Source organism: Sarcophilus harrisii, chromosome 1, assembly GCF_902635505.1.
Source record: "Sarcophilus harrisii chromosome 1, mSarHar1.11, whole genome shotgun sequence".
Lineage (NCBI taxonomy): Eukaryota > Metazoa > Chordata > Mammalia > Dasyuromorphia > Dasyuridae > Sarcophilus > Sarcophilus harrisii.
Window position 1 is genome coordinate 227523387 of NC_045426.1, and position 22787 is coordinate 227546173.

General features: G+C 32.4%; 1 protein-coding gene across 2 annotated transcripts in view; it reads left to right on the forward strand.

Annotated features, from left to right (window-relative positions):
* FANCC (FA complementation group C) overlaps positions 1-22787 on the forward strand; it is a 175840-nt gene that overhangs the window by 42359 nt on the left and 110694 nt on the right. For both annotated transcript variants that reach the window (XM_023497293.2, XM_031937703.1), the window contains exons 3-4: positions 2633-2717; positions 5678-5772. In XM_023497293.2, the coding sequence (XP_023353061.1) occupies positions 2633-2717; positions 5678-5772 (180 nt within the window). The remainder of the gene's footprint in view (positions 1-2632; positions 2718-5677; positions 5773-22787) is intronic.

Below are 22787 nucleotides of genomic sequence, written 5' to 3' on the forward strand. Positions count from 1 at the left end.
ATTTGTATAAAATGTTTTCACTATGGAAATTATTTCAGTGTAACATTATTTTATACAAATATAGTAGGTTCATCACTTATACTGTGCTTTAAATATTACAAAAACAGTGTCATTTGTAAAACACTTGTTTTTAAAGTTAAAATTTTATAAGAACTAAAAGCTTTTCATGTGAAATATTTTAATTGGTTAATAAATATCAAGCAAATTAGATATTTGAATATATCTTTGTGATGATCAAATAAATTTATATGTATTTTAGAAACTTGTATACAAAAGCATATTTTGCATGATATTTAATACATTCTGATTGTTTCATATCATTTTGGTTTATCAAAGCCATGAAACTTGGTTTAAATTGGGCCTCCTGTGCATAGCCCCCAAAACTCCAAGATCATCCTTGAATGTGAAACAAATGTTAGGAAATTATTGCAGCAGTAAATGACTATTATTTTATTACTTCCATATTGTTTTTGTTCTGTCCCATTTAAAAATTTCTCCATTTATTATATAACAGTAAACATATAGAAAAGGGAAAACAGACCAAATACAAAACAACCTATAGAATTTACTCTACCTCTTTATTTGTTTAAAAAATACCTATTTGACCCTTCTTTTCCTTCTCTTCTGTGCCTTCCCCCTTCCCTTTTCCTCTCATCTGTAAGCTGGAGATTATGGTTATAATGTCATTTGGCATACAATGAACACAAGTAATAATAGACAGAAATATTTACCCTTATGCCTTGTGTGCTATTAAATCTTTACAAATTTTAGGGCATTGGTTTACATTTCAGCACAAAACTTAAGTATATTATCTAATTATAAATTATCAAATATAAACTCGTATGTTATTATTACGAAGTTCTCGTTCAAATCCTATAACTTCTCATGATTTCTAAGAATGAAAAAATGAAATTTAAAAAACATTTTTAATTTGAAATTTTTTATAATAGCTTTCTATTTTTCAAAATACATGCAAAGATAGTTTTCAACATTGCAAAACCTTCTATTCCGGATTTTTCTTTCTCCTGCCCCTCTTCATCCCTTCCCTAGACAGCAAATAATCCAAAATATGTTAAACATGTGCAATTCCTCTAAACATATTTCCACATTTATCATGCTGCACAAAAAAAATCAGATCAAAAGAAGAAAAAAACAAGCAAGCAAACAACAACAATAACAAACATAAAAATACTATGTTGTGATCCACATTCAGTCTCCATAACTATCACTCTGGATGCAGATAGCTTGTTTTCATCACAAGTCCATTGGAATTGTACTGAAGCACCTTATTGTTGAAAAGAGCCAAGTCCATCACAGTTGATCATCATATAATCTTACTGTTGCTTTGTACAATATTTTCATGATTCTACTCATTTCACTTAGCATCACATCATGTAAGTTTTTCCATGCCTTTCTGAAATCAATCTGCTGATCATTTCTTAAAGAATTATAATATTCCATTACTTTCTTATTCAGCCTTCCCCAACTGATGGGTATCCATGCAGTTTCTAGTTCCTAGCCACTATACTACAAACATTTTTGCATCTCTTTGAGATCCAGTAGAGACACTGTTGGATCAAAGGGAATGCACAGTGTGATAGCCTTTTGGGAATAGTTCCAAATTGCTCTTCAGAATGATTGGATCAGTTTACAGCTCTACCAACAATTCATTAGTGTCTCAGTTTTCCCACATCCCCTCCAACATTTATCATTATCTTTTTGTTTTATCTTCACCAATCTCAGAAGTGTATAGTAGACCTCAGAAATGTCTTAATTTGCATTCTCTAATCAATAGTGATTTAGAGTACCTTTTCATATGACTAGAAATGGTTTTAATTTCTTCATCTGACAGTTGTCTGTCCATATCCTTTGACTATTTATCAATTAGGGAATGGCTTGTATTCTTACACATTTGAGTCAGTTCTCTATATATTTTAGAATTGAGGCCTTTATTAGAAACCTTGGATGTAAAAAATTTCCCCCAGTTTTCTGCTTCCCTTCTAATTTTGACTGCATTGGTTTTGTTGTACAAGCCATTTTTAATTTAATATAATCAAAATTATCTACTTTGCATTTCTTAATGTTCTCTAGTTCTTCATTGACCACAAATTTCTTCCTTCTCCACAGATCTGAGAGGTGGACTATCTCTTGTTATTCTAATTTGTTTATAGTATCACCCTTTATATTTCAATCATGAACCCATTTTGACCTTATTTTCATACAGGGTGCTAGGTGTTGGTCAGTGCCTAGTTTCTGCCATATTATTTTCCAATTTTCCCAGCAATTTTTATCACTTAGTGAATACTTGTCCCAGAAATTAATCTTTGGGTTTATCAAACACAGGATTACTATAGTCATCGATTATTGTGTCTGTGAACCTAACCTATTCCACTGATCCACTACACAAAATTAAAATTTTAACATAATTCATGTATTACATTAAGGAAATGATGCATATAAGTTTTAGATGACCTATGAAATTAGTCTTTGCCTAAGAGTCTTACTTTGATTAACTACCCAAAGAGCTTCAGTTATATTTTCTGTTTTTCCAAAAGATAATAACTAAGGTTTAAAATAGTTATTGATATCATTTTAGTCTATCTGAGATGTCTTTTTATGGTCTTTTTTACAGGATTTTCATACAGCTATTCAGAGATTTCCCTTAATTGGTCAGTTGCTGGGAAGGCTTTGCTGGAATCCTTTTGTCATAGGATATGGTAAGACTTTAAAGAGTTATTCTTCTAGAACAAATTTTTGATGAATTTATTTCTACCAAATCCCAGACTTCTAAATATCATTTTGAATTTTTATATTGTTAGTCAAAATTCATTCAAAATTTTGTAGAATTTCTCTTAACGAGCTTCTTCATTTTTTTTTTCAAAGTATAATTTAAAAGATGAGTTTCTCTGGCAGAAAAAGATCCTTTACTGTTGTGGTTGTGTAATTTTATTGGCATGGGAAAGAAAACTTTTCTTCTTGCATGAGAAAAATAAAACCTATACCACCCCTATCTGAATGTCCACTTTTTTTTTTTAAACTGAGGCAATTGGAGTTAAGTGACTTTGCCCAAGGTTACATAGCTGGGAAGTATTAAGTATCTGAGGCTGGATTTGAACTCAGGTCTTCCTGAATTCAGGGCTGGTCCTCTATCCACTGTGCCACTTAGCTGCCCTCTTGAATGTCCACTTTAAGGGTGAGCATTATTATATTTAATACTTCTATTGTCATTTTGTGGGTATAATGATCATACATTTATTTCTTTGTTCTCTTTCTACCTTGTTGAAGTCATATGTTCATAGTTTTAGAGTTGAAAGGAAATTCAGAGGAGATCTACTCCAAAATCCTCATTTTTACAGAGGAGGAAACTACACTAAAAACTAACTTGCAAAAGTCATTCCCTTTTTGACTCTAAACCTGAGGTCTCAATTTTCATTAAATTATTATTTTTAAATTTTGAAATCCTTACATATCGTAGTATGTAAATATGGAACCCCCCCCCCCATTCCCACTATAATTCTGATAAGTCTCTTAGGAGGCATTGCTAGAATTATAAATAGGAGGAACTATGTTAAAATCCTGCCCTAGAAATTTTCTAGCTATGTGATTCTAGGCAAGTCACTTGAATTCTCAGCCCCATAGTTTCCTTATTTATAAAAAGGTGATGATAGTGTGAGAAACAATAAATAGTTATGTTTCCTTAGAGAAGAAAAACTGGAAATCTGTAGCTGAAAGTAGTCCAGAGTAGGGGATTAGGGGAGCTTCCAAAACCAGTTGAAGCTTGGTGAAAGTGGATAGTACCTTGCTTAGTAAAAAAGCTAAAAGTAGAACAAAGGTTATAGTTTAGCTAGAGTACACATGTTTAATTGCTTCATAAATATTAACTTCTCCCCAGGAGCTGAAGCTCATTTTAATGGTCATACAGTGTATGTAGTGGGAGAGGTATACTAAGAGATATATGTAGAAGAATCAGGAAAGAGTGTTAACCCTATCTTTCCAGCCATTAGAGGATTGGTATAGGGACTTTGTGCCTGGTAGAAGGGATAAAAGACTACGCTCTTGCTTCTGTAAAGTATGTGAACTCATTTTGGAGTTTGACATCTGCTTTCTGTATGAACATATTGGAAGTTTAAACTGCCTCACTCATTCTGAGGCTGTTCATTTACTACGTCCTTATTTGGGGTTCAAAATTTTATTTCCAACAATAGCATCCATCTTGTTTTTGTAAAGAATAAATGAAATTATGCATATTATCCTGTACATAAGTTATTTGTATATGTATGTTTCACATTAGATTATAAGTTCTTTGAGGGCAGGAACTATCTTTTGTTTCTTTTTTGGATCCCTAGTTTTTAGCTTAGACCTAGCACATGATAGATACTTAATGTTTATTGATTCATATAAAGTGCTTTACAAATCATACAATACTATATTTATTATTATTATTATTATTATTAGTTGCATCTAAAATGAAAGGGAATTCTATTAAGTATAAATGTATAAAGCTATAGGAGGAATTGCCCCAAGATTTGATTCAGAGAGAGAATATAAATTTATTTTTAAGTTTTGATAAATTAATGAATAATAATTCTATTAATAGATATAATGTATATATAAATACAATGTATATAATAGATATAATGTGTGTATATATATATATATATATATATACACACACACATACACATACACATACAGAGAGAGAGAGAGAGAGAGAGAGAATATGAATTAGTGGTGTTTTAGTTTGGCTCTAAATTTGGAAATAATAGCACTGTATTTTATAGATGTCAGTAGTCTTCATACGTGCATATCTAGAAGAGATCTTATAGATCATCTGATTTAATTCTCTCAGTTTACAGATGAAGAAACTGAGTTCTGAAGGGTCAGGTGACTTGAGCAGCATCATATAGGTTAAGTGGCAGGTTCAGGATTCGAACTTGAGTGTTATGACACCACACCTTTTTGTCCTATAGTTTTGCAAAAAGCTGTTCTCCATTCTTAGATTTCACTCTATCCTTAATTCTTGCTCTTAAAATCCTTCTCTTCCTCAGTTTAAGTACCACCTACTCCTTTAAGCTATTCCTGACTTCTTAGTTAGCGTTTCTCCTTTCTCAGATTACTGATTTTTTTCAAAAATTGTGAACCAGAAAGTTAATTTTTTTGTGAAAAAAAGATCAGAAAAGAGGTATTCTACATGAAAAATTTACTACACATAGCTTGTTCCTTTTAAACATATTAAATTTAATATGTTACTACTAACATTACCCTGCTCATTGTTGTCCTCTCTAAACTCCATCTTCTGACTCATTTTTTGTGCAATTTTGAACTGAATTGAGAGCTTACTTCTCTGTAGCTGTTTTCAGATATTTCTGTGGAATATCTAAAACTAGGCATTTCTAACATCTTTCAATGTGCCATCTTAAGTCAGAAAATGGTTTGTAAAATAATCATCCAAATTGGAAATAGTAACTATGATTATCTTTAGAATCAGTTATGATTGAAAGGAAAGCAATTATCTAAAACTTTCAGTTAAGCATATATAATGTAAAAAAGAAAAAAAAATTGAAAGTCAGATGTCACATATGATCTTGAATTTTCTGTAAATTTGGAATTGTTTTGTCTTTTTCTTTTCAGGAAATTTTAAAAATTTGATTCAGTTTCTTTGTTTTCCTTTCTGCAGATGAAAACCAGAAAATTCTAATGTGGTGCTTATGTTGTCTGTACTGCAGTGAACCATGGAATACTATAGAGTTGGAAGTCAACATCTGGATAAGGGTGAGAGAATGAGTCATTTTCTGAACCACTTTGAATTGAATTGGTGATTTAAAGATTCTTGACTATATCATTTTAAGAAACTACTTTAAATAGTTTATGCTAATGCATTTGTAGTAGTTATAGCTTGCTGCAATATTAGCAACAGTCAGCTTTTAAAAATTAACTTCAGGGTTTGCTTAAAGTTAATTCCATAAAGCTTTTATCTGTGGTGCTAAATGTTTCCGTGCTACTTATAATCTAAAGCTCAGGTGTTGAAGAAACTTTAATTATGTGATAATGAACTTTATCTTATACTTTTTCAGTAGTTATTTTTATTTGATTTTCATGATACACATAATTGTTAATATAGTAGTACCTAGGGATAAGGATAGGGACTTTATTTCATTGGTAAAAGAGCAGTCCACCAGTGCATATCACCATTTCCTGCAAGTTATAAACTTAGAATGTTATTTAGAGCTATGGTATCAAACTCAAATGGAAACGTCCTCTTGTGGGCCTAAATGAGATTGATAGCTCTGTTCTAGAGCACTGAAGAAACAAGACTCAAGACTTAATTTCAAAATCTGTAGTGTTTTTATTGAAAGAGTGAAAGGGATTGAAGGATGCAGCCTTCACTAGTGAGAAGGGGGCACACTTCCCTGAGAGAGTGCTGTTTCAGAAGCTAGAAGCTTTTCTAGGTCTCCTCCCACTTACCCTTTAATTGACAAGAGGAACAATTCCTGGTATACCATGAGAACACCCTCTTCCCCACCCTGTTGTGTCTAGATTTGTGTTGTTATTTGAGTGGAGAAGATACTTTGCATGAGCCTCATTAAGTAAGCACTCTAAAGAAAAGCCTTCTTAGTATAATTGACCCTGGCTGGTTTAAGCTAGTTTCTAGCCTAGACCCCTTTATCTGAATTTTGTAAAGTCAATTTCTTTTTCTGACCACTCATTGGTCAGTGATACTTACTGTTTTATATTACCTTGAGGCTTGCAACATTTTGTGGAAATTTAACCCTAGTTTATTTCTCATAGTAATGCTCTCAGAAGTTGTGACTTGCCCAGGGTCACACAGCCAGTACATGCCAGAGGAAGTACTTAAATCCAGGTTTGCCTGTCTTTCTCTCCGTTATGTTAAGTTTTCTAAGTGTGTTTGGGGGATCCCTGGCAGATCCTAGATGCCCTTTCAGGCATCCAAAAGGTTAAAAACATTTCCATAATAATACTAATACATTTTAATTTCTACTACAGCAAATATTTTAGAAATAATCACATAAACAAAAAGCTCTTTGTTTTCCTCAATTTTTAAGAGTGTTAAGTAGTTCTTAGAACAAAAAGTTTGAGAATCACTGCACTAGACAATGCTGCTTCTTATGGAATATCTATATAATTTATACATAAATATACATATGACTAATAAACATATATAGATATCAGAGGGTATAGTCAGAATCTATTATTGTTGGAGGATGTGGAAAACATTAGTTTTTAATTTCTCTTTTGAATAATTCTGGAAAATGTTTAAGTTATGCAGTTTCTTAGAATATCACATTGTTGATCAGGCATTGGCTCAGTTTCTTTTGTTATATTTAGAAATGTTATAATATTTTTAGTTTTTTTAGTATCTATCCTTCTAATTTTAATATCTTTTCTGTTGATCTATTTGTGCACTAGATTTTTTGACTGAATTATCCTTCTCTTGAGAATTCTGCCTCTCATTGCTTGGGTTGGAGATGGGGTTGGGATTACATTGCCCCGATTATAGTGCACTTTTTTTCAGGTTCCATGCAGGCACAGCCAAACATACTGCCCCCATGTCTTTTTTATTTAGTTCTCTGTCAAGGCAGAATCAGTATTTGCTGCTTTTTTTTTTTTCAATGTTGCTTCAGGGCAATCTGTATAATTTGGGTAGAGGCTTTTACTAGGAGTTTCCTGATCTAAAGGGCTGCTCCAGGCAGAAAGAAGTCTGATTCACATCCCTCCCACTCTACTTCATGTGGCTGGGCAAACCAACATCTACTTCTTGCTAATAATAGATTGGCAGAGGTAGAATATGCCTAGTAGATACATGCTATAAACAGGTTATCTGAGTGCATTTCAAACTATAGTGGGTTGGTTTATGTCCTACTAGAGCTTGTATGTTAGTATATGGGTAGTGAATGAGAATGTGATATATTATCATTCTCCTCTGTTAATTAATAAACTGTTAACTTTTTGGGCTTTTTTTCTTTCTCCTGTGATTACAGCCATTTATTAATCTATACTTGGCACATAATATTTTCCCCTTTCAGAGTTATTGGTGATTGGAGAAAATGTCTAGTCCTTTGTTTTATTGGTCATATAACCCATGAACCTATAAGTGTTGTTAAAATACTTTTTAATATATTTGTATTGACTAGCTACCTTAGAACTTGTTGCAAATGAGTCCAAAGTTCTGTCCACTTACAGACTATTTACTATACTCTGTTTCAGCATCATAGATTTTATTTCTATTTTTCACCATTCATTGATCAGTGATACTTATTATCTTATATTACTTTGAGGCTTGCAACATTTTGTGGAAACTTAACCTAGTTTATTTCTCATAGTAATGCTCTCAGAAGTTGTGACTTGCCCAGTCATTTCAGAGACTTTCCAGGGAGTTCTGTGTCAGCCCCAACTTCAGGCCCTTTTGTGTAGTCTCTGTTTAAATCCTAGAGTTATACAAAAATTGAAAGCTCCACCTCTTATTCTGACTCCTGCAGGGCATACCTCCTACAATATACACCTTTTTAGGTGTCTCCCCTTCCACTATATATATATTGTATGACCATCAAAATGAGCCTTAGCTCCTCCTGAAGAGAAGTTAATATTTATGAAGCAATTAAGCACACTGACTCTAGTCCTACTTTCAGCTTTTTTTTTTTTTTTTAAACTACACAACTAAGTTTTAACAGTTTCAACTGTTTTCAGGAACTCCCCAACCCCCTTCCTCTGCACTACGTCAATTTCCAGACTTCCAGTTTTCCTCCTCTATGGGAACATAACTTTATTGTTTTTCATATGACTAAGTAAGTTATGTATGTGTAATGATAGAATACTACTGGGTCATAAGCAATGATGAAGGGAATGATTTTAGAAAAAACAGGGAACTTTTGCATTGAAGTGAGCAGAACCAGGAGAACAGTTTATACCATAATAATAATACTATATAGATAATTATTTTTGAAAGACTTGGGACAAGGGAAGAGAACAAGCAATTTTACTTATAGTATACCACATGCTATTTTAAATGCTTTAGAAATATCTCATTTTATCCTTAAATAATCCCGTGAAGTAAGTATCGTAGAAATCTGATCAATAAAGTAATCAACCACAATTCCAAAGGAATCATGGGGAAACATCCTATTTCCACAGAGTACAGGTTTTTCTTTTGAGTTATATTAAAATATATTGCCCTACAGAAAAACATCAACTAAAAAAGGCATAAATAGATTGGTAGCTCTCTGTTTAGGATTCTTTTCCCAAAAGATTAAATCAACTTTTAGAATTCTACCAGAATCTTCATAGAGTCACTAAAATTAAGTTTATCATTTTTATTTACCAGCATAATGGTTCCTTAAAATTGTTTCAGTTGTTATTTAATTGTTCATAAGGATGTGAGGTTTTTTCATATAATGATCTATATTGCCTTTTCCCTGCTACATTACTGGTAGATAAGTACTAGGCAATCTATTTATTGAATATATTCTTCATTTTGCTCTTATATGAATGAATGAACATTTATAAATTGCCTAGTGTGTACAAAGGGCTGAAGATATAAATTGAAAAGTAAAATTATCCTTGCTCTTAATTTCAAGAATCTCATGTTTTAATCAGAGAAGTGCCACATTTGAAAGATTTCAGTTTCAAGTCATATGTGAAAAGTTTTATGGTCCTTAGGATGCAGCAGCAAATCAGATCTCGTTTTAATATCATTTCCCTTGATAAAGTCATGTCAGATTTTGGAAGCATTTGCCATTCAAAGGTTCTTGGAAATGATAGAGTGTTTTTGTTGTTCTTGTTTGATTTTTTTGTTTTTATTTTAAGGCGATTGGGATTAAGTGACTTGCCTAGGATAACACAACTAGGAAGTTTTAAATGTCTGAGGCTGGTCCTCCTGAATCTATTTGATATATATTCCAAAAGAAAGAAAGAATACATCAATGCATAGTTAGTCATAATAGGTTAAATGTGTTTTCAGTGATTGACTAACCAATCAAAATTTCAAAGCTTTTAGGAAATTACTTCAGAGCTAAGTGATCAAGTCACTAAGGGTATAATCTCAGATATTCCTTGTTCTACATTGAGCAGCAGATTAGATGATAAGGACATGGTTATCAGAGATTGTAAAATAAGATACGGTTTGGTATATGTGTCTAGCTACTTATAGATAAAATTAAATGCTTATGTGTCAACATTTTTATACCTGTTGCAAATATTTAGCAGTGATGTATGCAGTATCCTTTTCCCCCAATTCCTTTGCTATTCTTTTGCTATTCATTTTTAGCTTGTCATTATATGAAAGTTTTTTATGCAATTTAATAACTAGTACTTTTAAATATTAATAAATATATTCCCTCTCTAGAACTAGAATAAATATACTTTTCTGTGTTCTTTTAGCAACAGCAAAATTTATTTCATGCTGGCTAAGTATAGGAAATATTAGAAGTTGGGGGAGAAATTAAATAAGATGTAATCCCAGATCCCAAGGAGCATATTTTCTAGTGTGAGCCACCACTACAACTTCCACATGAAAAGTAAATTAGAGAGTTACAAAGTAAAGTGCTTTTACTGAAAAGCTGGTATTTGAATTGGACTTTGAAAGATAGACTATTAGCATATTAAGACTCAAAGGAAAGTATTCAGACATATGGGATAATGTAAAGAAAGGCACAGAGCTCATTGGGAGGACAGGGAATAGTCAAGTGTAACTGCAACAGAGAGTGGGTGGAGTAAAGCAATATGAAATGATTAGAAAAGGAGGATAAATACAGATTATGGAGGGTCTTCAATGATATTAGGAGGAATTTTTATTTCATTTGTTAATCAGTAATAAGCCATTGAGTATGTATGAACATATGCATGCGTAAGAAATATTGTTTTGTCGGCAGTATAAATAACATAATAATGAGTTTGGTGATTCCATGTAAGGGAGTGGGTGATGGGTAATAATGAGACTGTTGTGGGTATTAAGAATGGAAACAGAAAAGATGAATGGATGCAAGATATATTGGGAATTGCTTTAAATTATAAATAATTGAATTGAGGAGAAGAGGATGAGGGAAACTTACGTGCAATTCTTTTAAGCATATTTCTATATTTATTATGTTGTGCAAGAAAAATCAGACAAAAAGGAGAAAAAATGAGAAGAAAAAAATAAGCAAACGACAACAATAAGGTGAAAATATACTTTGATCCATATTCAGTCTCCATAGTTCTTCTCTAGTTGCAGATGATACTTTCTATCACAAGTCTATTGGAATTGCCTTGAATCATCACATTATTGAGAAGAGCCAAATCTATCGTGGTTAATTATCATATAATCTTGTACTGTGCACAATATTCTCTTGGTTCTCTTTGCTTCACTTAGCATCAGTTCATGTAAGTCTTTCCAGGCTTTTCTGAAATCAGCCTGCTCATTTCATATAGAATAATAATATTCCATTACATTCACATACCATAGCTTATTCAGTCATTCCTCAGTTCATGAGCATTCACTAATTTCCAGTTCCTTGCCACTACAGAAAAGGCTGCTACAAACATTTTTGCACATGTCAATTCTTTTCCCCTTTTTATGATCTCTTTGAAATACAGATCTAGTAATGATTATGCTGGATCAAAGGTATTTACAGTTTTATATCCCTTAAGGCATAGTTGCAAATTGCTCTCCAGATTGGTTAGATCAGTTCACAACTCCATCAACAATGCATTAATGTCCCAGTTTTTCTACATAACCTCCAACACTTATCATTATCTTTTCCTGTCACCTTAATGAATCTAAAAGATGTGAAGTACCTCCTCAGAGTTGTCTTAATTTGTATTTCTCTAATCAGTAGTGATTTTAAAGCATTATTTCATATGACTAGAAATGGCTTTGCTTTCTTCACCTGAAAACTGCCTGATGACCCTTTATCAATTGGGGAATGACTTGTATTCCTAAAAAATTTGAGTGAGTTCTTTATATATTTTAGAAAAGAGGCCTTTATCAGAAACATGGCTTTTCCCCAACTTTCTGCTTCCCTTCTAATCTTTGTTGAATTGGCTCTTTTTGTGCAAAATATTTTTAATTTAGTGTAATAAAAATTATCCATTTTGCATTTCATCATGTTTTCTGGTTCTTTGGCCATAAATTCCTTCTTTCTTCACAGATCTGAGAGGTAGACCATCCCTTATTCTCCTAATTTGCTTTTATTATCACCTTTTGTCTAAATCATGAATTCATTTTGACCTTATCTAGGTATAGTATGTTAGATGTTGATCTGTACCTAGTGTCTGCCATACTATTTTCCAATTTTCCCAGAATTTTTCATATAATGAGTTCTCATCCCAGAAGCTGGAGTGTATTTTTTTTTAATCATTTTTTTCCTTTTTTATCTGATTTTTCTTGAACACCATGATAATTGTGGAAATATGTATAGAAGAATTGCATGTATTTAACATATTGGATTACTTGCTGTCTAGGGAAGGAGGTGGGGGGAAGGGAAGGAAAAACATCTGGAATATAAGGTTTTGCAAAGATGAATGCTGAAAATTATGCATATGTTTTGAAAATAAACAACCTTAATTAAAAAAAAAAGACAATAGCAAATGACCATTGTAATATACTGTTTGATAACCTAAAGACCCCAGCTTCTGGAATAAGAACTCACTATTTGACAAAAACTGTTGGGAAAACTGGAAACAGTGTCATAGTAACTAACTATAGATCAACATCTTAGACCATATACCAAAATAAAATCTAAATGGTACATGATTTAGACATAAAGTGTGACACCATGAGCAAATTAGGAAAGCAAGGAATAATTAATTTGTCAGATCTGTGGAGAAGGGAAAATTTTTTGACCAAAGGAGATAGAGAACATTACGAGATATAAAATGGATAATTTTGATTGTATTAAATTTAAAAAGGTTTTTTTCCCCCCTAAACAAAACCAATGTAATCAACATTAAAAGTAAAGCAGAAAACTGGAAACAATTTTTACAAGTATCTCTGATAAAGTCCTCATTTCTCAAATATATAAAGAACTGAGTCAAATGTATAAGAATGCAAGTCGCTGTTCAATTGATAAATGGTCAAAGATATGTATGAAAATGCAGTTTTCAGTTGAAATCAAAGCTAACTATAGTTGTATTTTTTAAAATGCTCTAACTCACTATTAGAGAAATGCAAATGAAAACCACTCTGAGATACTATATCCCCATATGTCAGTTTGGCCCATGTGACAAAAAAGGAAAATGATAAAATGGTGGAGAGGATATGAAAAAATTGGGATGGACACTAATGCATTGTAGGTGGAGTTGTGAACTAATTCATTAAAAATCTGAAGAATTGTCAGATTATTGAAAGAATTGAATTCTTCCCCATTCCAATTTGAATGTGTGTTAAAAGAAATATATCAAGCTAAATGAAAAGTGTAGTCAAAATTATTTGTTTTATACCCATAAATTTAAACTGTTACATATTAGTAAAAACTGTAACATCAGTGTCATAAAGAAAACTCCTAAATAACTTGGAATCTTCAATTTAGATGTTTCTTTGTGGTTTATTTTTCCCCCTCCATTATCACTTGTGTTGGAAGTAAAATTCATTATTTAAACTTAAAAATATATCTATATCATTAATCAAACAAGAGGCAGGTAGATGGTGCAGTGGATAGAGCACTAACCCTGAAGTCAGGAGAACTCGAGTTCAAATCTGGTCTCAGGCATTTAACACTTCCTAGTATGTAGCCCTGGGCAAGTCATTTAACCCAATTGCCTCAGCAAAAAAACAAAAACACCTAAACTAACAAAAGTCATATGATTATCTTAATAGATGGAGAAAAAGCATTTGACAAAATCCAACATCTATTCCTATTAAAAACACTAGAGAGTATAGGAATAAATGGACTTTTCCTTAAAATGATCAAGTAGCATCTTTTTAAAACCATCAGCAAACATATGTAATGCAGGACAAACTAGAACCATTCCCAGTAAGATGAGAGGTGAAACAAGATTGCTCACTATCACTATTACTATTCAATATTGTATTAGAAATGTTAGCTTTGGCAATAAGAGAAGAAAAAACGATTAAATGAATTAGAGGAAACCAAATTATCACTAATTGCAGATAATATGATATTTTAGAGAACCCTAGAGAATCAACTAAAAACTATGAAGAACAATCCACAACTTTAGCAAAGTTGCAGGATACAAAATAAATCCACAGAAATCATCAGCATTTTTATATATTACCAACAAAGTCCAGCAGCAAGAGATACAAAGAGAAATTCCATTTAAAATAACTGTCAATAATACAAAATATTTGGGAGTCTACTTGCCAAGGCAAAGTCAGGAACTATATGAGTACAACTGTGTAACGTTTTCCACACAAAGTCAGATCTAAAAACTGGAAAAATAATCAAGTGCTCTTAAAAATATCAGTTTCAGTGATCTTGTGATAAAGAGAGCTATCTACACCCAGAGAGAGGACTGTGGGAGCTGAGTGTTTACACTTATAGCATTTTCACTTTACAGCATTGCATTTTCATTCTTTTTATTGCATTTTATTTTTTCTCCTTTTTTTCCCTGTTTGATTTGATATTTTTGTGCAGCAAGATAATTGTATAAATATGTATGTATATATTGGAGTTAACATATTTCTACCATGTTTAACATATATTGGATTACTTACCATCTAAGGAAGGGGGAGAGGGAATTGAGACACAACGTTTTGCAAGGGTTAATGTTGAAAAATTATCCATGAATACATTTTGGAAATAAAAAGCTTTAATTAAAAAAAAAAAGAAAAAATTGAACACATGAACATAAATAGCTGTGGGATAAATTAGTTGACTAAACTTTACATTATTTTTATTACTTTTCCTCAGGTAAAGTATTGGAGAGAGAGAGTAATTGTGTGTGTGCATGCGTGTGTGTGTGTGTGTGTGTGTGTGTGTACACTGAGCATAATACTGAGAAAAGGAGAGAGAAAACATGGAGTCTCTCTTTTTCCTGCTTCTTTGTCTCAGAAATGATGCGACTAAAACTTCCAGGAATAAAATGGAAAATGTTGTCTCCTGGAGCTAATGTTTAGAGTTGGTTAATCACTTTCTGAGGCTTAGGGTTTGTGGTTTTAGTTATTTTATGGGTAGTGTTGTGGTATGTTTGGGAAGAAGTCCTCATTCCCCCTTTAACCTATGTAAAAAAGTTTCAAGGACTTTAATTATTGTGAAGATATTATAGAAATGTCTGTTCTCTAGATGAAAGACCTTTCTTGGAAATAGATGTATATAAATGTCTGTGTTTAACTTTTTATTGTTGTTTTGATTGTATCCTTGCTAAAAAAAAAAAAAATAAAAAAAACACTATGATAATTTTACTTTACCTTTTTTTTTTCTTTTCTTGACATTGGGAGTCTTAGGCAGATATGTTTGAGGTTGTTAAGTCCTAGTCAATCTCAGGTCTTCATCTTTTCCAAAGTATTCATTCCTTCAGATGTGGTCTGGTCTGGATAAGGTTTTATAGTCAGTACTCACTCATTCCTTTATGCTTTTGCCTTCTTGTTAATTTCTGTTGAATCTTATTCACCTGTGAAAACTTTACCTCTTCTCTGCTTTTAAGAAGGAAAAGTAGTATTCATAAGATGAAAGCTTATTTGACCTGATACATTTGGAACATTTTTGCTGTTTGGTAAATATAAAAATTTTCAGTAAATAGTCTTTATTCTTTTTCTTTATAATTCCATTCATTTTATTAAAATTCTACTTTGTTAAGTAAACATATAAACAATTCCTTTCCTAACTTCTAAAAGTGACATTCTTAAAAGATGTCTACTTTTGTGGGCAAAATGAGATCTGCATTCAAAGTCAAGTTCTTAATGGAAAACAAATTTGTACAACATTTGTGTCCCCTGGTATTTTTGTATTTTATCACTGGACAAACTTCAGCAATTTACTAAATTTTAAGGCAGAGTATGTAGCATGTTTGTGTGAGCATATCTTTGTGCAAGTGTTTGTATATATACACACATATATAATCTTTAAGAGGATTGAAATAAAATTTTGGATAGCGTAATGTTTCATTGAAGTGTTGGCTGTTAAAGTTAAACTTTTTTTTTTTTTGGTAAAAGTTGAAAGCACAATATTAAATGTATCCAGTTTTCTAGTTATTTGTGCAAGTTAAAAATAACTTGCTGTTCAGTGGTTTTCTTGTTAGACAATGTAGGGGACTTGCCACAACACATGCAACAGATTATAAAAAGACTGCAAATATAATAATTACAACATGGAGCAGACTGTGCTGGCAGATACAAGAATACAGAACTCTCTTTAATCATAGTGCTTCCCATAGTGTGGGTGGTCACAATCTGTACTGTAGACATTTCAGTCAATCTGTTCCCCATGCAGAAGTGATTGTAAAACAGAACTCAAGTAAACAGCATTCCACAGACTTTTTAGGATTTTTATTTTGAGAAAGTATAACTATTCTTTTAATTTGTTTTTACTTCTTTCTCTCCATCTACCCACATTTCTCCTTGCTTTGCTTCTCTAGCCAACATCCTAGACCTCTCACCTTTACTGTGTCTGCTTTCATGCAAAATCACACAGCATATGCTTTTCACTCTCTTGCTATTTGGAGGAAACAAAATGAAACATATCACATTTCCAAAATACTTTCTGTTTTTTGCTTTCAAAGTCGTACACAATCATTTAAAATAACAAATGAAAGTTACTTTTCAAATTCTTTCTTTAATTGAATGCTTTTTTGTTGTTGTTGAAGCTGTCACTCCTCAGGGGCCCTTGCTACTTTTGATTATTAACAGTTTATTATTATTAATATGTCATATTAAATTGAATGCAATTAATCACTTGCCTTTTTTGCTGACTTTCGTTTTTATACAGCTTAAATTTAGTCTCTTAATATCTCTTGATATTTAATCCTCAGAACATAGGAATACAATTAATATTTTCTGACTTACTCAAAATGTCCTTGTTTGGTATGAGCAATAGTCTAACCCTTTGCCCCTTGCAAGTTAGGCTGATTTTTCTTTGAAAGACTTTGAAACCTTGATACTTGAGTCTTAGTGGTCCCAGGGGACTAAAGGTTCACTGTTAATACCACTTCCTAATGGCTTGAATACCAAACAACCATAAGGAGCTTCAGGCTGACTCTGATACTTGGCTCACAGTGGATAACTCAAGCTACAGAGTTTTGCTTAGCTAAATCAATTTGAGATGTATTCACTGCCTGTTCTTGTTAAATACCTTTCTCATACTAGGTCTAACTAAATCTCTTTTGTTAACTGTTGAATGACTTATGAGTGTCTCATTTTGTTATGGTATAGAACCTAGATTCTCAGGGAATTGGCCTGAGTCAAGTCTAGGGCAGCATACTCTGATAGCTAATTTTGTGTTATCAATTCATGCTTTTTAATTATAAATTCTTAACTTCCCCAAATTTTCCAAACTATTTGTAATATTTGAGCAAGAAATTATTACCATTAATAAATATATATTCTCTCCTAGGTCCTCTGTATTCTGTTTTTATGATTTTAGCAGCCTTGTTGGTTTATCATTTCTGTGCATATAACTCACATCAATATATCCAACCCCAAGTCTTTTTCCCAAGTGTCAGAATTGCTCAGAGATATGTCAAGCTCAATATGATTGTAACAATTCATCATCCTTTCCTCCAAACCTACCCCTCTTCTGAATTTCCCTTTTCTTCGTGTCTCCTAGGTTCATGATTTCAACATTACCTTTATTCTTTCTTACCTTGCATATTTATTCAGTTGTCAGATTTTTTCATTTCTCTCTCAACATGTTGTGTCAAATTCTTATCATCTTATCTTCTCTTTCCAGTTTCATTATGCATTATTTCCCTTCTCACATTCTACAGTAGAACTGTTAAACTTTCAGCCAGGCTTAGTGTGGTGGAGACCAGATTAAAATATAATTGAGAAATGGTTTACAGAATAGATAAAAATACAATACAGTACAGATAATGTTAATCCATGGTTTTCTAAGTCAATTATGTTGCCACAAGGATCCAGTTCTATTTGAATTTGACCTCCTGTTGTAAATGATAACCATTTTTGGTCTCTGTATATACTATATACTAGCTATACTAGCTACCCTCCATTCCCTTAGTGCATCAAAAAAACACTGCTTTTGCTTCATGGAATCCTTTTCTTCCTCCAAGATGCTACTAAGTATTACTTTCTCCATGGATTGTGGTGTTCTCTTCTTTAAAATATAATGGTTCTCTCTGGGAGCAGGTTTCTTGGGGAGGTTTTCTGGAGGCAGCCTTAGTTTCAGTTCAGAGTAATAATCACTCCAAATACAGCCAGTTGATAAAATCCAAACGTTTATTTCTTATCTCTTTCCTTGGGCCGGGTTAGCTTTCTTAGAGGCCTATCTCTCTGCTTGGTTCCAAGAGCTCTTGCAGCTTGTCCTTTGCCTCTGCTTTCTTCAGCTTCCAGCCAACACAAAGATGGAAGATGGAATGAATCTGACTTCACCTCCGAGAGTGGGCTTGTAGGCTTCTGTGTCTCCCAGAGTGCTCTTTGGCAATGAGAGTTTCTTGCTTATATGCTGTTCACTGAGTACACACCAGTCATTATATCACTGGGAAACCATTATTTGTTGTATGATTAAATCAGTGCTAAACTAGATTTAAACATTGTCTCCTCAATTCCACTTAGTACCTTGTTTCAAGTTCTGGCCCATAACATTTCCTCATAGGATCAGATCAATTATACTGAACCATGCTAAATTAGATAATTATTGTCTCCATCAACTCTAATGAGTTAACACTTTGTAAGGATTCCAACAATGGATGAAGTCTTTTTTCATTCTTTCAATTGTGTCCTTTAAATATCATTTGTTTTCATTTGTATTCATTTTCTTTATGTCAATTTTGTACATACTTTTATGTGTGCTTATTTTCACATAATGGGAATTATGTGAAATAATAATTTTGTGGAATGTAGGTTCCTTGAAAGTAGGAATTATTTCATTCTTTGTATCCTTTACTAGCACAGTGTGCACCTAATACAGAATAGACTCTTAAATGTAAGGTGATTCTTGTGAAAGTTTATTTCTTGCCCAATCAATTTTTATTTAATTGAACATTTCTCAATTACATCTTCTTCCCTTTTTCCCTCCTTCCTCCTAGAGAAAGGTAGGCAGTATTGATGTCCCTTATGTTTGTAATGTCATACAAAATATATCCATATTAATCGTGTTACAAAAGAAAACACAATAAAAAATAAAACCTCAAGAAAACTAAAGAAGTTTTTTAAAATGTGCTTCAATTTGCACTCAGATGTCATCAGTTTTCTATCTAGAAGTGGATAGCATGTTTCATTATGGCTTCTTTGGATCATTGAATCTTTGGATTATTGTCTTGATCAGAGTAGCCAAGTCTTTCACAGCTAATCATCTTTTCAGTATTGTTGTTGTGAATGTCTCATACATCCTCACAACAATTTTGACATTAATTCAAGTGCCCAGTCATTTATTCTAGCTAGGAAAGATCATTTTAAATGATAAATTATCATAAAATAAACTTTAAGCTGAAAAGGATCCGAGAAGCCATTGATTTCAACCTCACACTTTAAATATGAATCAAAGAAGTCAAATTACTTGCCCGAGGTTACATATTGTCTAAGGCAAAATGCAAAATTTGAACTTATCTTCCTGATTCCAAGTCCAGCTCTCTTTTTGTTGTTCCAGGAAATAATACCTGTTTGAAACTTGTAAAAGAATATAGATGTATTACTTGTTTTTTCTTCAAACATTACTTTTATTTCAGTGAATAGTATCTTAAGTCCCTCAAGAGCAGAGATTGTTTGCAATCTCTTTTGTGTCAGCAATATTTGTCACTTGTTGAATGGAGTGGAAATTTGTGATTTCATGTATGTTGGTCTAACCACATGTCCTTTACTCTGGCCCAAGAGCCAATTTTCTGCTTTAAAAAAAAGATACATACTATTTTATCATTTAATTAAAATAGATGTATTTATAGCATAAGATTTAAGTGGCTTATAAGTACTATTTTGTACTATTTTAAGTATTTGCTTTTTTGATGTAAATTGGGAAAATGATCATGAAGTAATCAGAATTTTTAATTGAAATGGTAGTGCCAAGAGCATTCCTAAGGAAAAGCTAGATGCTTGTGAATCTTCTTCATTTTTCCCTAGAGATTTAACATAACTTTTACTTAAAATCACACTGGTATGAAATCTAGACCTATGTGCACATTTGTGGAGAGTGTTGTTGTCCTTGTTGTTGAAGTAATTTAAAATATATAATTTTTACTTATGAGAAAACAGTAATCTAATTATTTAGCTACTATTAAAACAAACTTCAGATCACGATGTAATTTAAGGGGGTGGGAAGTTTGGAGATAGAGGTGGGGAGAGGGTTATAAACTAATTAATCTCCTTAGGTATTTTGAAAGTATTGAAAGCACTCTTTATTCTACAAAATGTTACAGTTTGTGAGTAACCACATAGAATGTTTGATGTGGGACTCCGACAGAACATTAGAAACTCAGAACCCAAGTGCAATAATGGGGCAAGTTAAAGATGTTGAATCCAATCATCTTTTAGAACTGTCTTTTATCTATGCATTGAAGGACGGCTCATAATTTTTATATGAAGCAGACATGGAGAAAAAGTGGTTTAGTTTTAAGGGGAGAAAGCATTTAAAATTCAGAAATGTTGGCATCTCTAAGTTTAACTATTACTGTTAATGTAGCTAATATAATCTAGGTCTTTAGTATGCTTACAGTTTTCACTTCCTTTGTGGGTCTTCCCTTAAGACTGCAGAGAGAATTCTTATTTAAGTCCTTAATGCTCCATTTTAGATTTATTTAGAGATTACTGCCAAATATACTGTGAAACCCTGTGGTAGTTCAGCTGATTTACATTTATAGTGACTATTTAATGTGTTTCTCTTAAGATAAAATGAGCCTCGTTCCAATAGGCTTGGGAAAGAAAACACAATCCTCATCCAGAGAACTATGGAAATTGAATGCAGATCAAAGCATCTATTTTCACCTTTTTGCTTTTATTTTCTTGTGGCTTTTTCCCTTTTGTTCGGCTTTTTCTTTTCTTTTCTTTAAATTAAAGCTTTTTATTTTCAAAATATATACATGGATAATTTTCAATATTTACCCTTACAAAACCTTGTGTTCTAATTTTTATCTTCCATTCCATAGATCCAATATATGTTAAACATGTGCAATTCTTCTATACATATTGCCACAAATAATCTGATTTTTCTTTCACAACATGATTAGTATAGAAATATATTAAAAATGATTGTACATATATAACCTGTATCAGATTGCTTGCTGTCTTGGGAAGGGGGCGGGGGGGAGTGAGAGATGGAAGGAGGCAAAAAAAATTGAAACTCAAAATCTTTAAAAAATGAGTGTTGAAAATATCTTTACATATAATTTGGAAAATAAAATACTATTGACATTTATTAAATAAAATAATTTTTTTTAAAAAAAAGGTAAGACATGTCTCTTGAAGCTGCTAACCTAAAAAGGCTATGAGTCAAAAAAAAGAATTGATGTGTTTTATTACAAGTTGTATTGTTTTTGCCTTTATATATCCATTGCATCTTTTCTTCTTCTATACCATTTCATTTGGTAAACTCATCAATTCTTATGGATTCATCAGTCTCTATGCTGATTATTCTCAGATCTATTTGCCTTTTGATTAGTTGCCTGCCAAACTTCTGTCTCTACTTCTGTCCATCTGTCAAACTGATCTTCCTAAAGCACAGGTCTGAACCATGTCTTTCTGCATTCAGTAAACTGCAGTGGCTCCCTGTCACCTCCAGGGCCACATATAAAAGCTTTTCTTTGTCATTCAGAGTCTTTTATAACCTGTCACCTTACTACTTTTGTGGTTTTCTTACATCTTACATTTTCTACTCCATATGCTGTATTTCTTGAACAAAGCACTCCATCTCCCATTTCTATACATTTTTATTGGTTGTCCCATGCCTAAGATCTCTTCCTCTTCATCTTCCATCTCCTGGCTTCCCTGGATTCCTTTAGATCCCAGTTAAACTTTCACTTTCTGCAAACCTTTCCCTAACCCCCTTAATTGAGTGCCTTCCTTCTACTGATATTCTTGTTTGTATTTAGTTGTTTGTATGTTTTTTTCCTCATTAGATTGTGAACTTCTTGAGAATAGATTTTACCTTTCCTTGTATCACCAGTTCTTAAAATAATGTCTGGCACACAATACACAATTAGTAGATGTCCTATAAAATACTGAATTTGACTTAGTGTGTCTTCCTTGTGTGTGCCTGGCACATAGTAAGCCATTAACATATGTATATTGACTTGACTTAACGTGAATTCATTTAATAGATTATCTTAGTAATATGAGTGATATAAGGGCATCTTCTATGTGATAGACCAGAAGACTGAATGTTTTAGAGACTGCTAAAGACAGATAACATACTTTTAGATTAATTGAGACCCTTTAAATTAATGTCATTGAGATATATATCAGTCATTCTTCAAATTCAATATAATGCTATTGTAGATCTTTCTTATATATTTTCCACTATCAGTAAGGCAAAGGTATATCCTTAAAACTATTATGTTTTATATTGTAAATGTTTGGCATATTGTTATGTATTTTACTCAGATCAAAAATCCATTGACTTTCTTGAGAATTTTTGCCCTTATCTGGAGTCAAATTTAACCCAAAAGAACATGATATTGAATTACCCATTAGCTGATTTATATTTGCATGAGCTTCTTCCTGGTGCCCCCTTTTA